This window comes from Podarcis tiliguerta (genome assembly GCF_965153285.1).
Source record: "Podarcis tiliguerta genome assembly, chromosome: 4".
Classification (NCBI taxonomy): Eukaryota; Metazoa; Chordata; class Lepidosauria; order Squamata; family Lacertidae; genus Podarcis; species Podarcis tiliguerta.
In genome coordinates, this window is record NC_139537.1 from 52543083 (window position 1) to 52560619 (window position 17537).

General features: G+C 39.7%; 1 protein-coding gene across 3 annotated transcripts; it reads left to right on the forward strand.

Annotated features, from left to right (window-relative positions):
- The first annotated feature begins 616 nt into the window (after positions 1-616).
- ETS2 (ETS proto-oncogene 2, transcription factor) lies at positions 617-15683 on the forward strand. 3 transcript variants are annotated; one of them, XM_083438883.1, is made up of 10 exons: positions 617-980; positions 6314-6385; positions 8590-8710; positions 9892-10011; positions 10286-10486; positions 10688-10771; positions 11276-11518; positions 12509-12776; positions 13393-13507; positions 14146-15683. In XM_083438883.1, the coding sequence occupies exons 2-10, from the start codon at positions 6314-6316 to the stop codon at positions 14359-14361; spliced, it is 1440 nt and encodes a 479-aa protein (XP_083295009.1). In that variant the 5' UTR covers positions 617-980; the 3' UTR covers positions 14362-15683. The 3 variants fall into 3 exon arrangements, with proteins under 3 accessions (XP_083295009.1, XP_083295010.1, XP_083295011.1); XM_083438884.1 differs by having other exon boundaries at positions 12509-12772; positions 13389-13507; XM_083438885.1 differs by lacking the exon at positions 617-980 and adding an exon at positions 1257-2402 and having other exon boundaries at positions 6283-6385; positions 12509-12772; positions 13389-13507.
- Positions 15684-17537: the final 1854 nt, after the last annotated feature.

The window sequence follows — 17537 nt, forward strand, 5'->3', positions numbered from 1 at the left end:
TGAGGAAGTTTTTAACGCTTGACATTTTATTACGTTTTTATATTCAGATGGAAGCTGCGCAGAGTGGCTGGGGAAACCCAGGCAGATGGGCGGGGTATAAATAATAAAATCATTATTAATAATAAGAATTATAAGAATTATTATAATATTTATTTATACCCTGCTTTTTCCCCTGACAGTTTACAGATAAACTTAAGAATTATGGGTTTTCTTCCTGAGCATGACAACAATAAGCTCCGGGCAAGCTCATTTCCTATTTGGGGGCTTCCACGGGCATCTGGTTAGCCATTGCGAGAAACGGGATGCTGGACCAAGATAGGCCATTGGTCTGATCCAAAAAGGCTCTCGTCATTGCGCTCCCGAAGTGCTCGGAAAGCTTCAGTTTCTGAGAGCTAAGTGGATCAAGGGCTTTGGTCTTCCTTCGCCTTGTTCTGCCAAGTAGGTTTCTTCTGAGCCTCGCCATCTCCTCCCCCTCTAGGCTTCCCGGCGTCTCCGTCGAGGGGACAGAAGCAGCTGGGGCTGCTCTCCTGCTTACAGCGGGGCAGCACAGCAGCAGCAGCAGCAGAGCGGAGGGGCGGCTCTTCCTGCTCGCGCTCCGCCTCCCTCCCTCGGCGCCGCCCTCGCCCCGTCAAGAAGCCAGGCGTGCCCAACCCGCGCCAGCGCAACGCAGTCACTCCAGGGCCACCAGCAGCGCCGGCGGGAAGCCACCTCGAGCTCCCTCACACACACGCAAACACGTCCTTCGGCGGCCTGGGAGTTTGCTCGAGAGCCTCTTCGCCCCTTTCACTCGGCCGCGGCTGCTGGTGCTTTGCCGGGAGAGTCGTCTCTTCCTCCTCCTCCACCTCCGGAGCCGTGTTGGGATAACGTCGCCGTGTGCTTTGTGCGCGCTCCTTCGGCTGCCGCGCAAGGATATTTTTTGGGAGTGTCCACAAGCGGAGGCGCCTTTTGGACGGAGCGGAGTGCGGATCCTCTTCGGCCAGGTGAGGGACCTCGAGCGAGGCCGCCGGGCGCGGCGCGGGAAACACAAGCCGGGAGACGGAGGGAGGGAGAGCGAGGGAACCTGGGCTCGCGGAGGCTGGCGCGCGCGCGCGCGCTTCTCTGGGCTGGAGGGAGGTGCCTTCGGGCAGGCGGGCTCAGGTAACTGGCGACGGGGCGCAGGTGGGCGAGAGAGAATTGGCTGTGGGGGTGGAGAGAGAAGACGGAGAGCGCCGTGCCATTTCCCCCAGCCTTTCTGGCCAGGGATTTGTCGTGCTCTATGGGCCAGAGGCGCTAATCGGCGTTTGTGGTGGTAGAGCATCTCGCCAAGCCGGATACGGGTCGTCTTCTGCTCGGTGTGTTTCTCTCTCTCTCTCGGTGGTCGTTTTCCTTTTTGTGTGGCTTGCAGCGCGGGCTCTCGTCGTAGGGATGCCGGGCACATCCCGGCGGAGGGAGGGAGCAGGCGTTGCTTTGCTTAGCGAGTAACAGGTCTTTCCGCTTTTCCGGAAGCTGCTTTGGAGTTCTTTCTGAACTGGGCTCTTGGGATTTCGGCCATCAGTTCTGCCTTGAAAAGGCTTGTGCTGGTGGGAAATAACTGCTTCGGAATTAAAGGAGAAATTCTCCCCGGCCCGGCAAAGCAGTTGTTTTGGCCTTATCTCGGTTTTACTGGAGCAGCTCTTCTAAAAATGCGTTGGTGTAATTTATTTTTGTTTGGATTTGTGAATGGGGTCCGTGAACTAGAATAATTCAGATCTAACTTTGCAAGTCAGTTGATCTCCATGTGATTAGAAGAAAGAGGAGAGGCGTATATAAGATGAATGATAGGAGTTTGAAAAACAAACTTTTTAAAAACCCCACTTTTAGTGTGTTCTTGTTGCTCACTCTGGTAAATATTAACTCTGGTAAATATTTGGACTGTTAAGATCAAGTATTTGTAGTTTGGTCACTATTCCTTTTTTTCATAAAGTGTTGCATGCAGAAGGCTTTTACCGCATTAAGTCTTCATTTCCGATACAGTATAAATGAATCTTGTAATGCTATTGATCCACGTGCTAATGGCACTTAATGGATGTTTCTTTGGATATGAGTAGGATCAGAGAAGGGAATTGTTGCCCTTAAAAATTATGTCTGTATGTGTCGTCCCCCCACCCCAAACAGCTAAATGTCTTGCTTCATTTTTGTGGACCTTTTTTGAGAGTGAATAGGTTGTTTGTGTGGCATATTCACATTAATAATGGTTCACTGTTGATTAGGCTTTTAAACTTTCTTGTAAGAAATTAACTTGTTTATAATGTTGCATTGAAAAGGACAAGGGGATAAAATCATTAGTGATCTTTTATAGTTAGCATTTTTAGTATTTTAACGTTTTGGTTACTAAATGTTGATCATGAATGCATTAACTGCTTCTGGCAATCACCTACACATAAGTAAGTTTTTAGTTACCTGCTAGCTTGATCATGTGTTTATAAAGCAAATGGAAAAGTAAGGCCTAGTTTTATCCACAAAAAGCATATGCCTCAAGACTTGTTTTTTGGTATACTATGATTTGCTAGAGAGTAACAACAAGCAACAGGCTGTTTATCTCGTCACCTATTCCCCTTCCCCCTTTATAAATAATGTACCCAGAAGATATACCTATGCATACTTGTACAATTGAGCACCACGTGTTACATATGGCTTTTCTTAAACATGCTACAGTCATGGCAGTATGTATGTAACTGAAACTTCTCCAGAAAATGAATGAATGCAGGAAAATCTTGCTTAAACATCAGTAACATTTATTTATATTTTACTGAAAGAAATATCAGCTAATTAGTTGGGCAAGGGCTTTTTATATTCGTCGTTTATGTAGAAGATGCTTATTTACAGGAACCCATTTAGCTCAGGAGATTTTGGTCAATAATACCCAGTTTTAATATAAAATGCAGTTGTAGCCAGTGCTGAACCTCAGGAAACTAGCCTCTGCCTCCATAAACAAAGCTGTTTGAAAAGAAAGCTTCTCTTGAAGCTAAGAAAGCATTGCTTGTTGGAATTTGATTTTTGAAAGAACTGTGTCAGTGGAGCTATCAGAAAAAGATGTATTTTCGACTAGGATGAGAGAGAGCCCATGTATGTTTGAAAACACACAGAGACCAGAGGTTCACCCAGTATAATTAATATATAAAGTATTTCATACTTACCACATAAATTCTTTCAAGTTTAAATAGCTCATTATATAAACCTGAGGTTTTAAAATTCTGTATCAATACAGATTTCTATATGAGCAGACAACTACAACTGACACTAAATTAAAATGGATTTCCACTTTAATGGTCAGGGATTTTAAAGACTTGACATAAGGGAGAAGAAGCTGGGCCATGTTCTTACCTTTTCATGCCAGGTGTGGAATGATTAAGGGGGAAAAAACCCTACATTAAAATTAACAGCATTTTGATCTTTTGGCTGATAACCTCCTTACGCAAAGTACATGAGGTGGATACACAGATGCATTCCTGGAAACTGATAACCAGTCTGAAAGATAAGGGTTAAACCAACTCTGTGCCAAAGCATTACTATAAAACATTTGTGTTCAATTGTGACGAACTGAACAACGCCCCATAAGCTTGCTTTTATAGCCTTCTCTTTGATCCTCTCTTGTTGAGTTAATGTACTCAGGTCTTATCACAGTTCCATCAACAGTAGTTTTAAGAGTTTTAGTCAGAGACCTCACATTATACTGTTCCTGGCACTATTAAATATAAAGTACGTTATCATTTCCCCTCACTGTAGTGCAGTTTGCTCTTGGTCTCCTTAAATCCTTTATCCCAACAAAAATCAAATAGCGTGTGCATCAGTTATGTGTGGGAGCTGAATAAAGAAGCGAATTGGAGTGAAGTCTTGTTAAAACATGATGTAGGCAATTGCCGCCCCGCCCCCCAGTTTAGAACAGGGCTTGCACAGAGTGTCACTTTATTTTCTAGGTTTTTAAACACAGAATTACTATGTCATTGTATATCTAGTTATCCTAAGTCTGTGGGCTTTGCAATAAGTGGTGCTGTCCAGCATGTTGCCTGCAGAGCACGGAAGACTCTGGGTTGTTCTTTGTTAAGCCCAGCAATAGATGTATTTAAAAAAAATAATAATGAAAGCTAAGGTGTTAAAAAAAAAAAAAACTTCATCGTTCTGCTTTAACACAAACAAACCCAGAGCTCTTCAGAACACCACAGGAGTGTTCTATAAAAGCATCACGATTTAAAGTCTGTATTGGAGTGGCCTATCAGAGGACACAGGCAAGGTCTGAAAGATCTATTGAAGGGCACCAGAAACTAGGCCCTATGTGAAACTGCAGAGTTTTTAAAACTTTAGAATCAAGAATACACATGACCCAACCACTTCTTAACTGTTTTAAGGTAATAAAGAGCAAGAGAGAAACCCCTGCTCTGCTTTCATAAGAGATTATGGAAGAAAATGAATGCCTTTTACTTTCCTCACAAAAAGCCCCCCCGGATCTATTTGTCTGCAATTTGGCAAGCTTAATCCACTCTGGAGGAGCTCCTGTACCTGTAAATCTCATCCACGTTGGCTAAAATGAGAAAAGTTTAAAGCTATTTTTAGGTTCTCCATTATAGTGAATGGGGAAATAGAGGAGATATCTACAGTGGTGTGCACAGTTTGCCTGTGGAAACCCCTAGTAAAATATATTTATGGTGCGAAAAGTTGATCATTAGGTAGTGCTGGGGAAGAACAGCCCAAGGGCAAGGCTCACATTTTCTCTAGAGTCTAGAGCCAAAAGTGGGGGGGGGGGGGCACAGACAACACCACTGCCCAAGGCTGAGCTTGAAACATGGGTAGTTAGTCAGGGCGGCCTACATACATTTAGTAGGACTAAGAATTAATGGAGGCTAATAAGAATTGGCTCTGGTTTTATTTCACTTCAGGCCTGTAGGTTGTATAGGCCTGATTGGATAATTGGAGCAAGTGAGTACAAAATTGGTGTTTGAGTTGGTAGGAAACTAGAGTGTACCTTTTCTAAGGCTAACAAAAATATGGAACTAGGTCTGATAAAATATATCTGTTCTAAAGTAATTGTTTTAATGAAGAGTGATGACCCTAAAGACACTTACATGGAAGTAAATTCCACTAATAGCTGGGAGATTCTCTAACCAAATGGATGCGATTAGGATGAGGTGTTGCTTGCTGTGTCATTACTCTCTAACAATTCTTTAGTTTTCAAATGACTATCAGTATTAAGTTCCAACAATATTCTTTTTATATGATCTCATACTGTGAACAAAAAAAGGAGGGGAGATTTTAGAAAAAATTGAAAAAATTATTAAAACCTTTTTTCTTGTTTGATCTATGTGTACGCTTAATTTTATGGATTTTTGGGAAAGCTCACTTAAGGCCATGCATACTTAAGTATTCAGCTGTTCATGATGAGTGGATGATGAATAATACCATCTTTAGATATCAATAGCATTTTATAGTGTTTCAGTAATAATTTATAATTCAGACAGTCTATACTTTTGCCAGAAGCTGAAGCGAGTCATTCTGCATACAGAGAGATTTCATCAATAGAAATGAAGTAGAGCAAAAATGAAATACTGTGTTCACAACAATGTTGTGACATAGGTTTGGCTGAGATGCTGTTGACTTAACCAAGACCACCCATTGTGTTCATGGCTGTCTGGTGATTTGAACTTGTATTTCACAGTGCCATACCAAAGTCCAGCCACTGAGCCAAACTGCCTCCCTATTTCATAATCCTTATTATAAGTTAAATACTAGGTAGCATCAACGTAACCTTTATAGTGTACATGTCAAGATGCTGTTGTAGTGATTGGTATTTGAGTGTTTGATGCCTAGTCTTCTCCCATAGTGAGTACTTTGATGGTTGCACCCAATTGTGTATAATGATCTTTAAAAATAAAAAAAAAGTTCTGTGTTGGTAGAACATTATGTTGTAACTTGTAAGTTAAAATAGCCAAGTCTGACATACTGATTGTTGGAGTTTTGGATTGGTCAGTGGCACACCCTCCACCCACCAAGCCATATCACATACAGCTTGGCAAATTATCCTCTTTCAAAATATGTCTGTGAGGTGGGGTGATGTTTGAAAGCTAGGTATGTAACTCTTTGGAGTTGGGACATTAAAGTTTAATCTAGCGCGGCTAGAACGTTTTTAAATGATAACTCTTGATTTGCTTCTCCTATGCTCTCCTGAATGAAGGAAATTGGTGACATTCATGTATGACCTTTGTAAACTGCAGCAGATAGAATGTTCATGCATGAGCCAAAAGCATTCCCCCCCCCCCCGTCAACAAATAGCTCTCATATATATTTTATTTTCTCATTTTAGATGAGTGACTTTGGAATCAAGAACATGGATCAGGTAGCACCTGTGTGCAATGCATATAGAGGACTGCTCAAGGTGAGTTGTGAAAAACAAACATTTTCAGTAACACTTTAATTTTGCATGCATGAAACTATTTTTACATGCTATAAACAATATACTTCTATTCCAGCTAAAAACTAACATTTTCAGTAACAGTCCAGTGAAGACTATTAGTTTAATTCGATGTTGTGTCATTTGCATATAGGCTTTCTATATTTGAAAAGAGAATAACAGAAACTGTTTTCTTATTTGCTATGCAATTTGAAAGCCAAATCCTGCCTCGTGATCTCACCAAGACAGGTGTATAAAATAAATGCACTGCTGAGATAGCCAAAAGCTTAATGTGCTGGTGTCAAGTAGTGTTTTTATGTACAGTTGATTGAATTTTTAAACTACAGGACAATTAGGGTGTAAATACAAAGTCCCCTATGAGAAGTGCTTTGTCTGCTGTTTTTGGCTTACTGTGACATCAACAACTTATGTCTCTTTAAAAATTCCACTATTGATTTCTTTCAATACTGCCTGACATTCAAACCTTTGAGGGAATCAGAGACAGAATAATTTAGCAAAATGAAGCTATGTCTTAATTTAGCAATAAACTGTTCAAGGTTGTATTTTTACTTAGTTAAGACAAAAGAATATAAATGTAGGCCTTATGGAAGATGCTTGCTAACCTTTTCTTGGCTGTTAGGCCAGTCACAAACAATATTGAAGGCATATTGGTTGACTTACGTTGGCCTTCTGGGCACAGTTCCAACATTGTACAACTGTTCCTCATTTGTTCAGGATTTTTATGTGTCTATGCTTTTAACGTGCTCGTTGTGCTGTTTAGTTTCATATTCAAAACATTTTTTTCAGTACAGCATGCCTTTTACTCACTCTTAATTCTGCTGCATTTTTTCCAGTGACTCAGTACAAGGGTCACTTGTTTACACAAAACACAGGAGTTTCCAGATTATTTTGAAAGTGTTGACTCAGATCTTTTATCAGTTAACATTGAAAGAATTTATGTTGTTAGAAGGCTAGACAGCTGGCTTATTATTAATCATTTCATTTGTACAGCAACTTGCTCAAGTTAAGTTCTTAAAGCTGAATTTTCTTATTGGAGTAATGTCTATATGAACAGTTTCTTTGTTCTAGACTGAATCACATTGACTAAATAAGTGTTGGGCTAAAACCAGCCAATAGAGGCACACATCTGAGAGATGTACTTTGTGCTGGTTTTTCCACCCTGTGATATGCTTTTTTGAATTTAAAGGGGGAAATCAGTAGCAATGTATTAGAGAAGTTGCCCAAAACTGGCACCCAAACTTCATAGATATGCTGCTTCCCTGACCATTTGAATACAAATATATTAATAAAAGCAGTAGAAAGTCAAACACATTGTTCTTGGAAGTCTATCTTAACACCTCAACAAGCTAACCATTTTAATGATGTGAAAACATTTCAGTGAATGGCTATGTTTGTGAGTTAATAGGTGAAAAAAAATAGTGGAATGTATCAAAACTTTTATTTCAGACTTGCTTTACAATGGCAGCTACAAAGATGGTAGTGTTGTATTCTCGTGTGTGTGTGTGATTTTTATTTTATCAAATAGGTGCTTATACATATTATACACAATTATACAAGAAAGGTTAGTGTGCAGTTTCTGTATACTGTATATCAGTATGCAGTATGCAGTTAGTGTGCATTTCATAAAACTATTCCGGTGAATAGGAAGTTACTTAGGAAAGTAAATAATTATAAAACCTCAAACCTCAGATTACTGTTCAGATTTCATGTGTGTCTCCCATTGTTTTCTAGAGTCTAGACCATACCTATTCCCCCCTTAATAGAATTTATAGTGCTATGTAGTCATTCAAACGCGAACAGTGCTTCATAAAATAAAGCAAATCCTTTAAAATAATACCTAAATCTTTGTTAATTCAAATTTCAGATTGTGCTTTTAAAATGTTGCAAGGATATGCTCCATGACATTATGAATCTGAAGATGCTTTTGTAACTTCCTATTTGAACTACTGCTACAGCTTTTAGTAAATCGGGAAATCCAGCGTCAGTCCTTCGTATGTACTTAGTCAGTTTCAAGGGAAATGATACTGACTAAGAAATGGCTGCTTAACATAGAATGGAGCTGTTAAGATTCCTGGAACAATGAGTTACATAACCATATCACATTTGTTCTATAAACTTGTGCGTGTACTAAAATATCCAAACTGAACTTCTTGTATTTTCTTTTTCAGCGGCAGCCTGCATTTGATAGCTTTGAAGGTGCAAATTCTTTGTTTACTGGATACTTTCCCTCATTAAATGAAGATCAGACAGTCCAGGAAGTGCCAACAGGCCTTGATTCTATTTCTTATGGTAAATACCAGTTTAATAAATGTAACACCACTGTCATGCTAGTTAATAGAATGGAATACTCTAAACAGGATGTGGTCCAAAGTCACCTGTATGTAGATTTAGAGAAGGCACAATCTGTGGGCATCTCCTCTTATTCATAATAGGATAGCTTTGAAGCAAAGTCATTGCTCATGTGTAGCTCCTATTAATTTGAGTATAGTGGAACCTCGACTTACATACGCCTCGTCTCGCTGACTATCCAAGTTGCATCCATGGCAAACCCAGAAGTAAACACAAGGTTTGCCGCGATTTGCACATAAGCAGAAGCGCGCTACCGCCAAATGCGCACACACGGTGCCTCTTCTAGCACACTGTTTTGACCAGCGGACAGACCTCCAGAACGGATTATGTCTGTAAGTAGAGGTTCCACTGTAGTGCTTATGTAGGAAATGTCTTGGTAGAGTTGGGCAGAGGTATACCCCTCGTAATATAAATTTAAAATTCTCAGTCCAGATTGTGCATGTGGCTCCATTAGCTTGAGTAGCAAAGTACAAAGATGTGCATAGTTTTTGGAATTAATGGTGAAGCCATTACAAGTAAAGGAGCACTGTGACTGCTTTCTTGGTCCTAGGCTTGAAACTGATCAGGATGCAAAGTTCATTTAGTTCTTCTGGTAATGAAAGTAGTATTTTACTCTGAAAGTCACACTGGCAGGTAGCCTATCAGTAAATGAATTCAGATAGTTCGTCAGAGCCCCAGTTGCAGCAACACTGTTCTTGCCATAATAGTGCTGTACACCTGACGAAATAGTCAATAGAACATAGATAAGCGAAGTATTGTGGTTTTGAAATGATTATAACTCTGTATACCAAGGACAAACTCTTTCTTACAAAAAGCGAGTTAAAATCATTGATATCAATGCTGGTGATCCTGTCCTGAAGGAATGCAGAGCTAAATAACAAGTTCGGAATAATTACTATGTTTATGCAAACAATTCTAATCATGGTTACTTTATGTTCTTTTCTAGTGTTGAAATGTTGCTAGTCTCTTCTAATGCTATGTCACTGGCAACTTCTGTAAAGAATACAGTTGGGTCCAAAATCTATATTAATAACAAAGCATTGCTGCAGTTGAGAAAGAAGAAACTTAAACATATCCCCCCTTTCCCTTTTCTAAATTATTGCAACTCTTCTGCCTTTCAGAATCAAACAGCTGTGAATTGCCTCTCTTAACCCCATGCAGTAAGGCTGTGATGAGTCAGGCCTTAAAAGCAACTTTCAGTGGTTTCACAAAGGAACAGCGCAGACTGGGTATTCCAAATAGTAAGTGCTTTATTTCTAATGCAAAAGACTACACTGATTAGCCTTAGAAAGGTAGCTTTATTATAATACCAGTAAACAAAATGAGAGTTTCTGAGTGTTTGCAAATGATCTTTTGAGGATTGTAGCCTGAGCTTGGTGTAGGTTTAGTTTACTGGATGCTTCTCAAAAGAATATGTGGAGAGGCGTTAGTAAAAGAGGCAGCAGCCAGTAGGCATAAGTGTGTGTCCTGCAGAGAGTTTCCTTAATGTTAATTTGTTTGTCTTGCTCCTTGCAGATCCGTGGTTATGGTCACATCATCAGGTGTGCCAGTGGCTTATCTGGGCCACCAATGAATTTAGTTTGGTAAATGTGAACTTTGAGAGGTTTGCCATGGATGGGCAAGAGTTGTGCAGACTGGGAAAGGAGCGCTTCTTGGAATTGGCACCTGATTATGTGGGTGATATTCTCTGGGAACATCTGGATCAAATGATAAAAGGTAAATAAGTCTAACCAGAGTAGTGACATAAGCCAGGAAACATATGACAAGTTTTGTTTGGGGGCAGTGGATGGTAAACTTGCAAAAGTAAATGCTAATCCTTTTGTTAAGTGTTATACAAATGTCACATGTTGCCTTTTAACAGATGAAAGCAAATTCCCCTGTCCAAAATGTATAAACAAATACTTTTTCTATTTCCAGACAGTGAAGAAAAGCCACAAGATCAGTATATGGAAAACGCCCATCTCACTTCATCCATGCACTGGGTCAACAACAACACATTAGGTAAGTATCTTTAATTAGGCTAATTACAGTAGTTAAGGAAAGCTGGAAAGACTGAATTTCCTTTTGATGTCAGTAGATACCCAATTTCATATCTGTGCTGTACAGAGTATACACCCTGGATGAAATTGCATATGCATATTCAGCAATCTACAGAAAGTTGCTTTATATACCTTTTACTTTCAGAAGGGTGAGGGAGGTAGTCAGGTTATTGGGGGGGTATGTTTTTTTGCTAGGAACTGGTGATAAATGGAATGGATATGCTTCAAAATGCTGATCTGTTAGGACTAGAAACTTAAAGGAAAAACCCCAATATATTTGCCTGGGGAGAGGTGAGAAGGTTATAGGTGCAAGGGGAGATTGAGTTGACTAATTGTCATGTTTGGCATTTGACATTGTGTTAACAAGTGTTAGGGCCATACATGTATTGCTCTACTTGACCTCTGATACTGTTCTAGGGGAGTCTGCAATGAGTATTATAAAAACAAATGTGCATTTCCCCCCCAGGTATTAGCATAGAACAAGCACAGTATTGTGCTCAGGTACCCAGCTATCCAAAAGCCCTCAGCTATCCAAAATCCAGCCTTTTGGATGACCTATGTATGACATCTGTTGGACCAAATGTAGTTAACCTAAAACAAGAATATCAGATGTTTCCTAAAGCACAGTTAGAAACTGTCAATGTGAACTACTGCTCCATGAACCAGGACTTCGCAAGAAACAACTTGAACTTGATGTTGGATAACTCTGGTAAGATTGCACTTCCCTATGATCCCTTGTTGTTCATAATGCTTACAGTATAGAAGATTCCGAGAAATAAACATTAATATAATACAGTTCCTAACATGTGCTCTAGCAATTATGTATTTAAAAAACCCCAAGCTTATTGTTTCTGAGTTAGCAACCCAACTTACCTCTTTATTACTCAACCACAAATCATTATTTTGAGATGCTGAGAACTCATAGTGCCTTTTGATAGGTCAACGGAGTACAGTACAATTTGTCAAAGAAAAAAACCCTGTCTTGTTAAGCTGTTGGCAACTAAGCTATAAATTTCATAAGCTTGCTTACTTAATTATTTCTGTGCTGCCCTTCACCTGAAGATCACAGGGCGATTTACAATATATAAACAAAAATGCATGCCATAGTAACAAAGAAAAAGGGCCTCATATGATGATTGCAGGGGCCAGGTTGTTTCATATGAGGAGAAGCGTCCTTGAGGTGTTGCAGTTACTTTCAGGTGATGTGCTGATCTATTAAGTAAAACCCTTGGACTCAAAGTAGTATTTTTACTGACCACAACTGGGCAAAATTGACGGACCTAAACATAATCTGAATTACGATGAATTGCAACCTCTGTAATTTGAGTTCTTAACTGGTGGAGTGGGGGCAGACTAACTGTTAAAAAGAAAAGAGATGAAACTAAGCTGCATTCTCATTGGCTTGCTGCACTGAATTAAGGACTCAGCTAGACTGGCAAAGGAAAATGCAATTGATATGCGTTGTATATGTGATATAACATTGTGCCACCTGTTTTCCCTGTTTAAATTTACAACGCATTTAACTGAAACGCTTCTTTGATGTGTCTTGATCCAGCCTAAGATTGCAGTTTTGAGCCTGTACTCTCAGCCTCATCCATTCAAACCCGGGTGTTCCTATCATTTCCATTTTTTCAGCTGCGATACTAATACAAAGAAAAACTTGAGTGAACCCAAACTTGTGACTTTTCCACACTTTCAGGTAAACCTAAAGAGCATGACTCAAGTGACAGTGGCACAGAAAGTTATGAAGGCTCAGATTCATTGCTGCAGTCTTGGAACAGCCAGTCCTCGTTGGTGGATGTCCAGCGTGTGCCATCTTATGAGAGTTTTGATGATGACTGCAGCCAGTCCTTGTGTCTGAACAAACCCACAATGTCCTTTAAAGACTACATTCAAGAAAGGAGTGACCCTGTGGAGCAAGGGAAACCAGTTATACCAGCAGCAATTCTAGCTGGGTTTACAGGCAAGTACTACAATATTTTCCTTGACCTTTTTTGTTTTTTGCCTCTGGGGCTTTTCTGCCCCTTCACCGATTGCATAATGCCCCGTGAGGGTGCGTTTTTATTTAGGTGAAATGACAACAGAGGTAGCCATTACAAATGTAACTGGAGCAATATCGGACTACCGTCAAAGATTAATTAAAGCCACTATTTGTACACTTTTCTGTGTGTATGAAAGCTAAATGAAAGCAGAATTCAACAATTCTTTTGTGCCCAGCGCAAGTTCTTTTCTGAAATCCATGTTTCAGATGAAATTCAATTGTTGGGGTGGATTTCAGAGTGAAACATAAGGGATACTGCAAAGTATAGCCGACAGTTTGGAGAGCAGGAAGCTTCCTTCAAGTTGTTGCCATGAATTTTTTAAGATTGGGAATCCAGATGTACTGTAAGAAAATCCTGTTAACTACAGGTGTATATTTTATTTTTTCTGATTCAACTTCTGGTGTCATATTTACCTTTACCCAGGAAGACTTTAGTTATACTAAGCAATTATACTAAAATCCTGTGTGCTAGTCTCTTTAACACATTATTTTATGTATGACAGTATACAATAATTTTATCTTATCTTGGTATTAACAGGTAGTGGACCGATACAATTGTGGCAGTTCCTGTTAGAGCTTCTGACTGACAAATCGTGTCAGTCATTCATTAGCTGGACTGGAGATGGATGGGAGTTTAAATTAACAGATCCAGATGAGGTTAGTAGTTCAGTTGTCATGAATAGAAATTGTTTGGCGCCTACTCTTAGGTGGAGCTATGATGAAGGACAGCCTGTGCTCTGCACCTTAATATAAGCAGTATTAACTAGATGTATAAAACTTGTTTCCCATGTATAGTTTGTTGGCCAGCTTGCTTTTTTTAAAAAAAGACATACGGTAACTCTGAACCAGGATAGGAACATTATATGAGAATGAGAGAAGGAATGAATTCTATTAGGTATCAAGTGGTTGCTTCATGATTTAAATTCTTTCAGTTATAAAAATGCTGCAGCAAAGTTAATTTGTTGAAGCTTTTCACTTCAGATATACTCATAATTCTCATAATTCAAGCGTGACTTGGAAGTATTTCATTATTTAAAACCTCCTTTTTTTGCAACTCTCTAGATGCCCTAGATGTCTTTAGCTATTCATTAAGCTTTTAAGGATTAGGCATTTCATTCTACCTTTCCCTTTTGAACGTTGTTCCTAGTATGCTCCAGTTAACTAGGCCTTGTGGATGTGCTAGTGTTTAAAGAACATGGCATTTGGAATAATCTAAATGACTCCATTCCTAAAATCCAGATTTCCAGCGGTTGCCTTGAATATTAATAACTCTTACCACATTTTTCTCCTTTAAGGTCGCACGGCGATGGGGCAGAAGGAAAAACAAGCCCAAAATGAACTATGAGAAGCTGAGCCGCGGCCTCCGCTATTACTATGACAAGAACATCATACACAAGACTTCAGGGAAGCGCTACGTATACCGTTTTGTATGTGACCTACATAACCTGTTGGGCTATACAGCAGAGGAGCTGCATGCAATGCTAGGAGTGCAGCCAGACACAGAAGACTGAGCGTTGCAATTTTCTGTAGCATTGATGGAAGAATGCAACAACGCATGAACTGTGAACTGGGACCTCCTGCACCAGTCATTAGTTTTACCTTCTGGCTGTTTGGAGTGGGGCACTGTAAAAGACCTTAAAAAGAAGTGATTTTGTGAACCAGGTGAAGTCCAAGGAAAGAGAAATGGCCGTATTTGGGGACACCATGGCTTCAGATATTGATGTGTCCAACCTTTTGAGCAGCAGCGAGTGAGGTCAACACAGTTCCCAGCTGTAACTTGGAAGATACGAAAGTACTCCAGGGTTTAGAGTTCTGGTTATTTATACCACCATATAATTAAGGGTGTTACCCATACCAAAGGCTGATAGCCACCAGAATTTCTAGCTTGAACAAACCCTAAAATAACAACCTTGCAGATGTTATATGTCATGACGTGTGATTTAAGAGAGGGAAGGTTAGGCATCCTTTATTTAAGTCTGGGTACTGAGTTGAATTTGCATTGGGCGTTCTTGCCAAAGCAGCGCAAATAAACTGTAGTCTCAGAGCCAGGTGGAGCAGTGGCAGAGAGTCCTCACAAAGAGGGAGGAAATATGTACCATTTCAAAGTCTGTAATTTGTGTTTGTATATAAGCACGTTCATAATGATTCTCTGGCAATTTAATGCTCCTATTTAACATATTGAATATTGTAATTTAAGCTCATATAAGTATCTGAAAGAGGAGGAAAGTTAAGGTTTCATTTCAGAACAGCAGCACTTAAGCATCGTGGAACAAGTATTTAATCTACTGAAGGAGTTGATAAATCACATAGGCACATGCTGAGTGCCTTTTTTGTGCAAGGAGAATAATTCATGGCTGGCTGAAAAACACTTTGAGCATTTTTTTTGCAAGAGACTAATAATATAGCCTGGGGCATAAAAGGCCCAATTTGCCTTTTATTCTAACTGAAATTGAAAATGTTAATATTGTTTTCAAATATATTTATTAATGGCATATCTCTTTTATGCATGTCCTTTTGGAAACAATTTATATGTATAGTCCTTACTTTTTTTCTTCAGTTGGCCATTCCCCAACCTTTGCCCTCACCCTTCATGAACTATCCTGATTAAAATATGAATTCTATTTTTGGAAATAATTCTGACTCCTTTTAAGCAGTTAGGAGAAAGTTATATGTAGCAGCTATTTTTACTGCCAAAAACAAAAACACTTCACTGGAAAAAAATGGTTTGTAAATGAAAAATATTGTAAAAGAAAAGTATTTTTTATCTTGAGATTGATGTAAATTTAAATGTACAGTCTGATGTTTAAAATGTTATTAAAACCTCTTGAACGAATATTAGCAGTTGTGTTTATACGCTTATGAATTCTTAACAGTAATTTTGAAACTTACCAGCAATGCAATAAGTACATAAGTGTCTAATAAGTCCTGGGGGTTGACACAGGGGGCAATACTCTCCATCATATCAGTGTCCATCAAGATTTGAATGCAAACGTATTGCGGAGAAGCAGCTCCATCTCCTGCAAGGTTGACAGTCTTTCAGCAGAAGTAATAAATACCCATATGCATACATTACTTAGCTAGATCTCATGTCTCTATCAAATTGAATGGCGTGAATTGTGTATGCGCCAACAAGACATGCTCCTGAAGAACACGATCACAATAGCTGATAAAACTGCATATACTCTAGTGCTTGCCTTCAATGGTGGAACTTTTCAAGTTCTTGATTTGGACTCCAAAAACCACACACACCCTGGAGTGGTTTTCTAATTAGTATGGGGTTTTTAAAATACTGTGAAATTCTGCTGTGAGTCATGTAAAACAGGCCCAAATGGAGGCATTTGCTACAAATGTACATGCAAACACAGCTGGAAAATATTTGGGATCTTTTCTGTGTGTGTAAATACAATCCTGTTTACAGATGCATCCAATATCTCTACTTCCCACAAGAAGAGCTTTCCAACACTCCCTCTTAAAGGGTGACTTTAAGGGATAACTTAATACGGTGCTAATTTTGTTAGTGTTTACAACAGGCGGCTACAGAAAACAAGCATCCCCCCCCAAACCTGACCCAATCAGATGCCCTGGAGGTCGCATCTTTGTCTGGATTGATGCTTTCATCTTTCCATGGATATACAGGCCTACTGCTTAGTAGCTAGTTCTGCCCCCCATCGCCCCAACTCACATGCCGGGCATGTGACTGGCATAATACTGGAGGGGGAGATGTACATCCTCATAAATTGAAAGAATGCAGATTGTAATTCAGTGCATGTGTTACTTTTATGAAGGAGTCTTGTCTTTCATTGGTGAAATGAAAGCATGTGAAATGTGATGCAGAGTACACAACCTCAAAGCCTAAACAATTTGCCTCTTGCAAATTCAGCTTCTTTAAGTGCAGAGATCTTAAAGAGGCTTTCTGTTATGTGGGATGGTGGTCTTAAAGATATGCCTTAATTCACAACTTCAGTCCCTTAGACTTTTTCTTCTGTGAATCATTCCCATTTTATTGTTTTATAATTTAAATGGATTTCTTACTTCACCACAAGATCCTGGCCAGGTGTGTGGGTGCTTAAAACCATAGAAACATGCAATGTTACAATCCAATGAAACAATTTAAAACAAACTGAAGAATAGAGGGGGTCAGCTTCACTGTCAACTTTATGCAAGAGAGTCTTCCATCATAATAGTTTTGCCAAAAAGATTCCTTCTCACCCGCTTTGGATTCTTGGTACTACTAATCTTAGGCAAGATGGCTTGTTGGGAGGAAAGGACCTTGTCGATGAGCAAGTTGTTCCATGTCTGAGTCCATATCCTCACCAAGGCGGCTGATAGCAACACTGTTAACCAAGGAAGATGTGGGTTACCTAGACAGTCATTTATGGAGAGAAGGGGAGCATCTAAAACCTTATAACAACTCTGCAACTGTCCCTGATCCAACAAAGTCATACTGACAAACTTCAAATGTAACAGAAGGGGAACTTGCTGCAGAAGGGGAAAGCTTTTCATTAATTCACTTCCCCAAATCTGTCACAAAAATAGTGAAGCCAACTAGCTGAGATCTCAGCAGCTTCTACTGAAGTCAGTTTCTCTCTGAGGAAAGCTGGAAATGTCCTGAGAGGTAGAGTACAGAACTGCTTGGATTATTTTGAATTGGTGGCGGACTGTGGTGTGAAGCAGGTTGCCCTGTGTT

Bases quoted from the DNA above. Each gene is read 5' to 3' on its own strand.
- ETS2 (XM_083438883.1), top strand. From the start codon at position 6,314: ATGAGTGACTTTGGAATCAAGAACATGGATCAGGTAGCACCTGTGTGC. The intron at 8,711-9,891 runs GTAAATACCAGT...TCTGCCTTTCAG, and splicing joins CCTTGATTCTATTTCTTATG to AATCAAACAGCTGTGAATTG. The intron at 10,772-11,275 runs GTAAGTATCTTT...TTTCCCCCCCAG, and splicing joins GGTCAACAACAACACATTAG to GTATTAGCATAGAACAAGCA.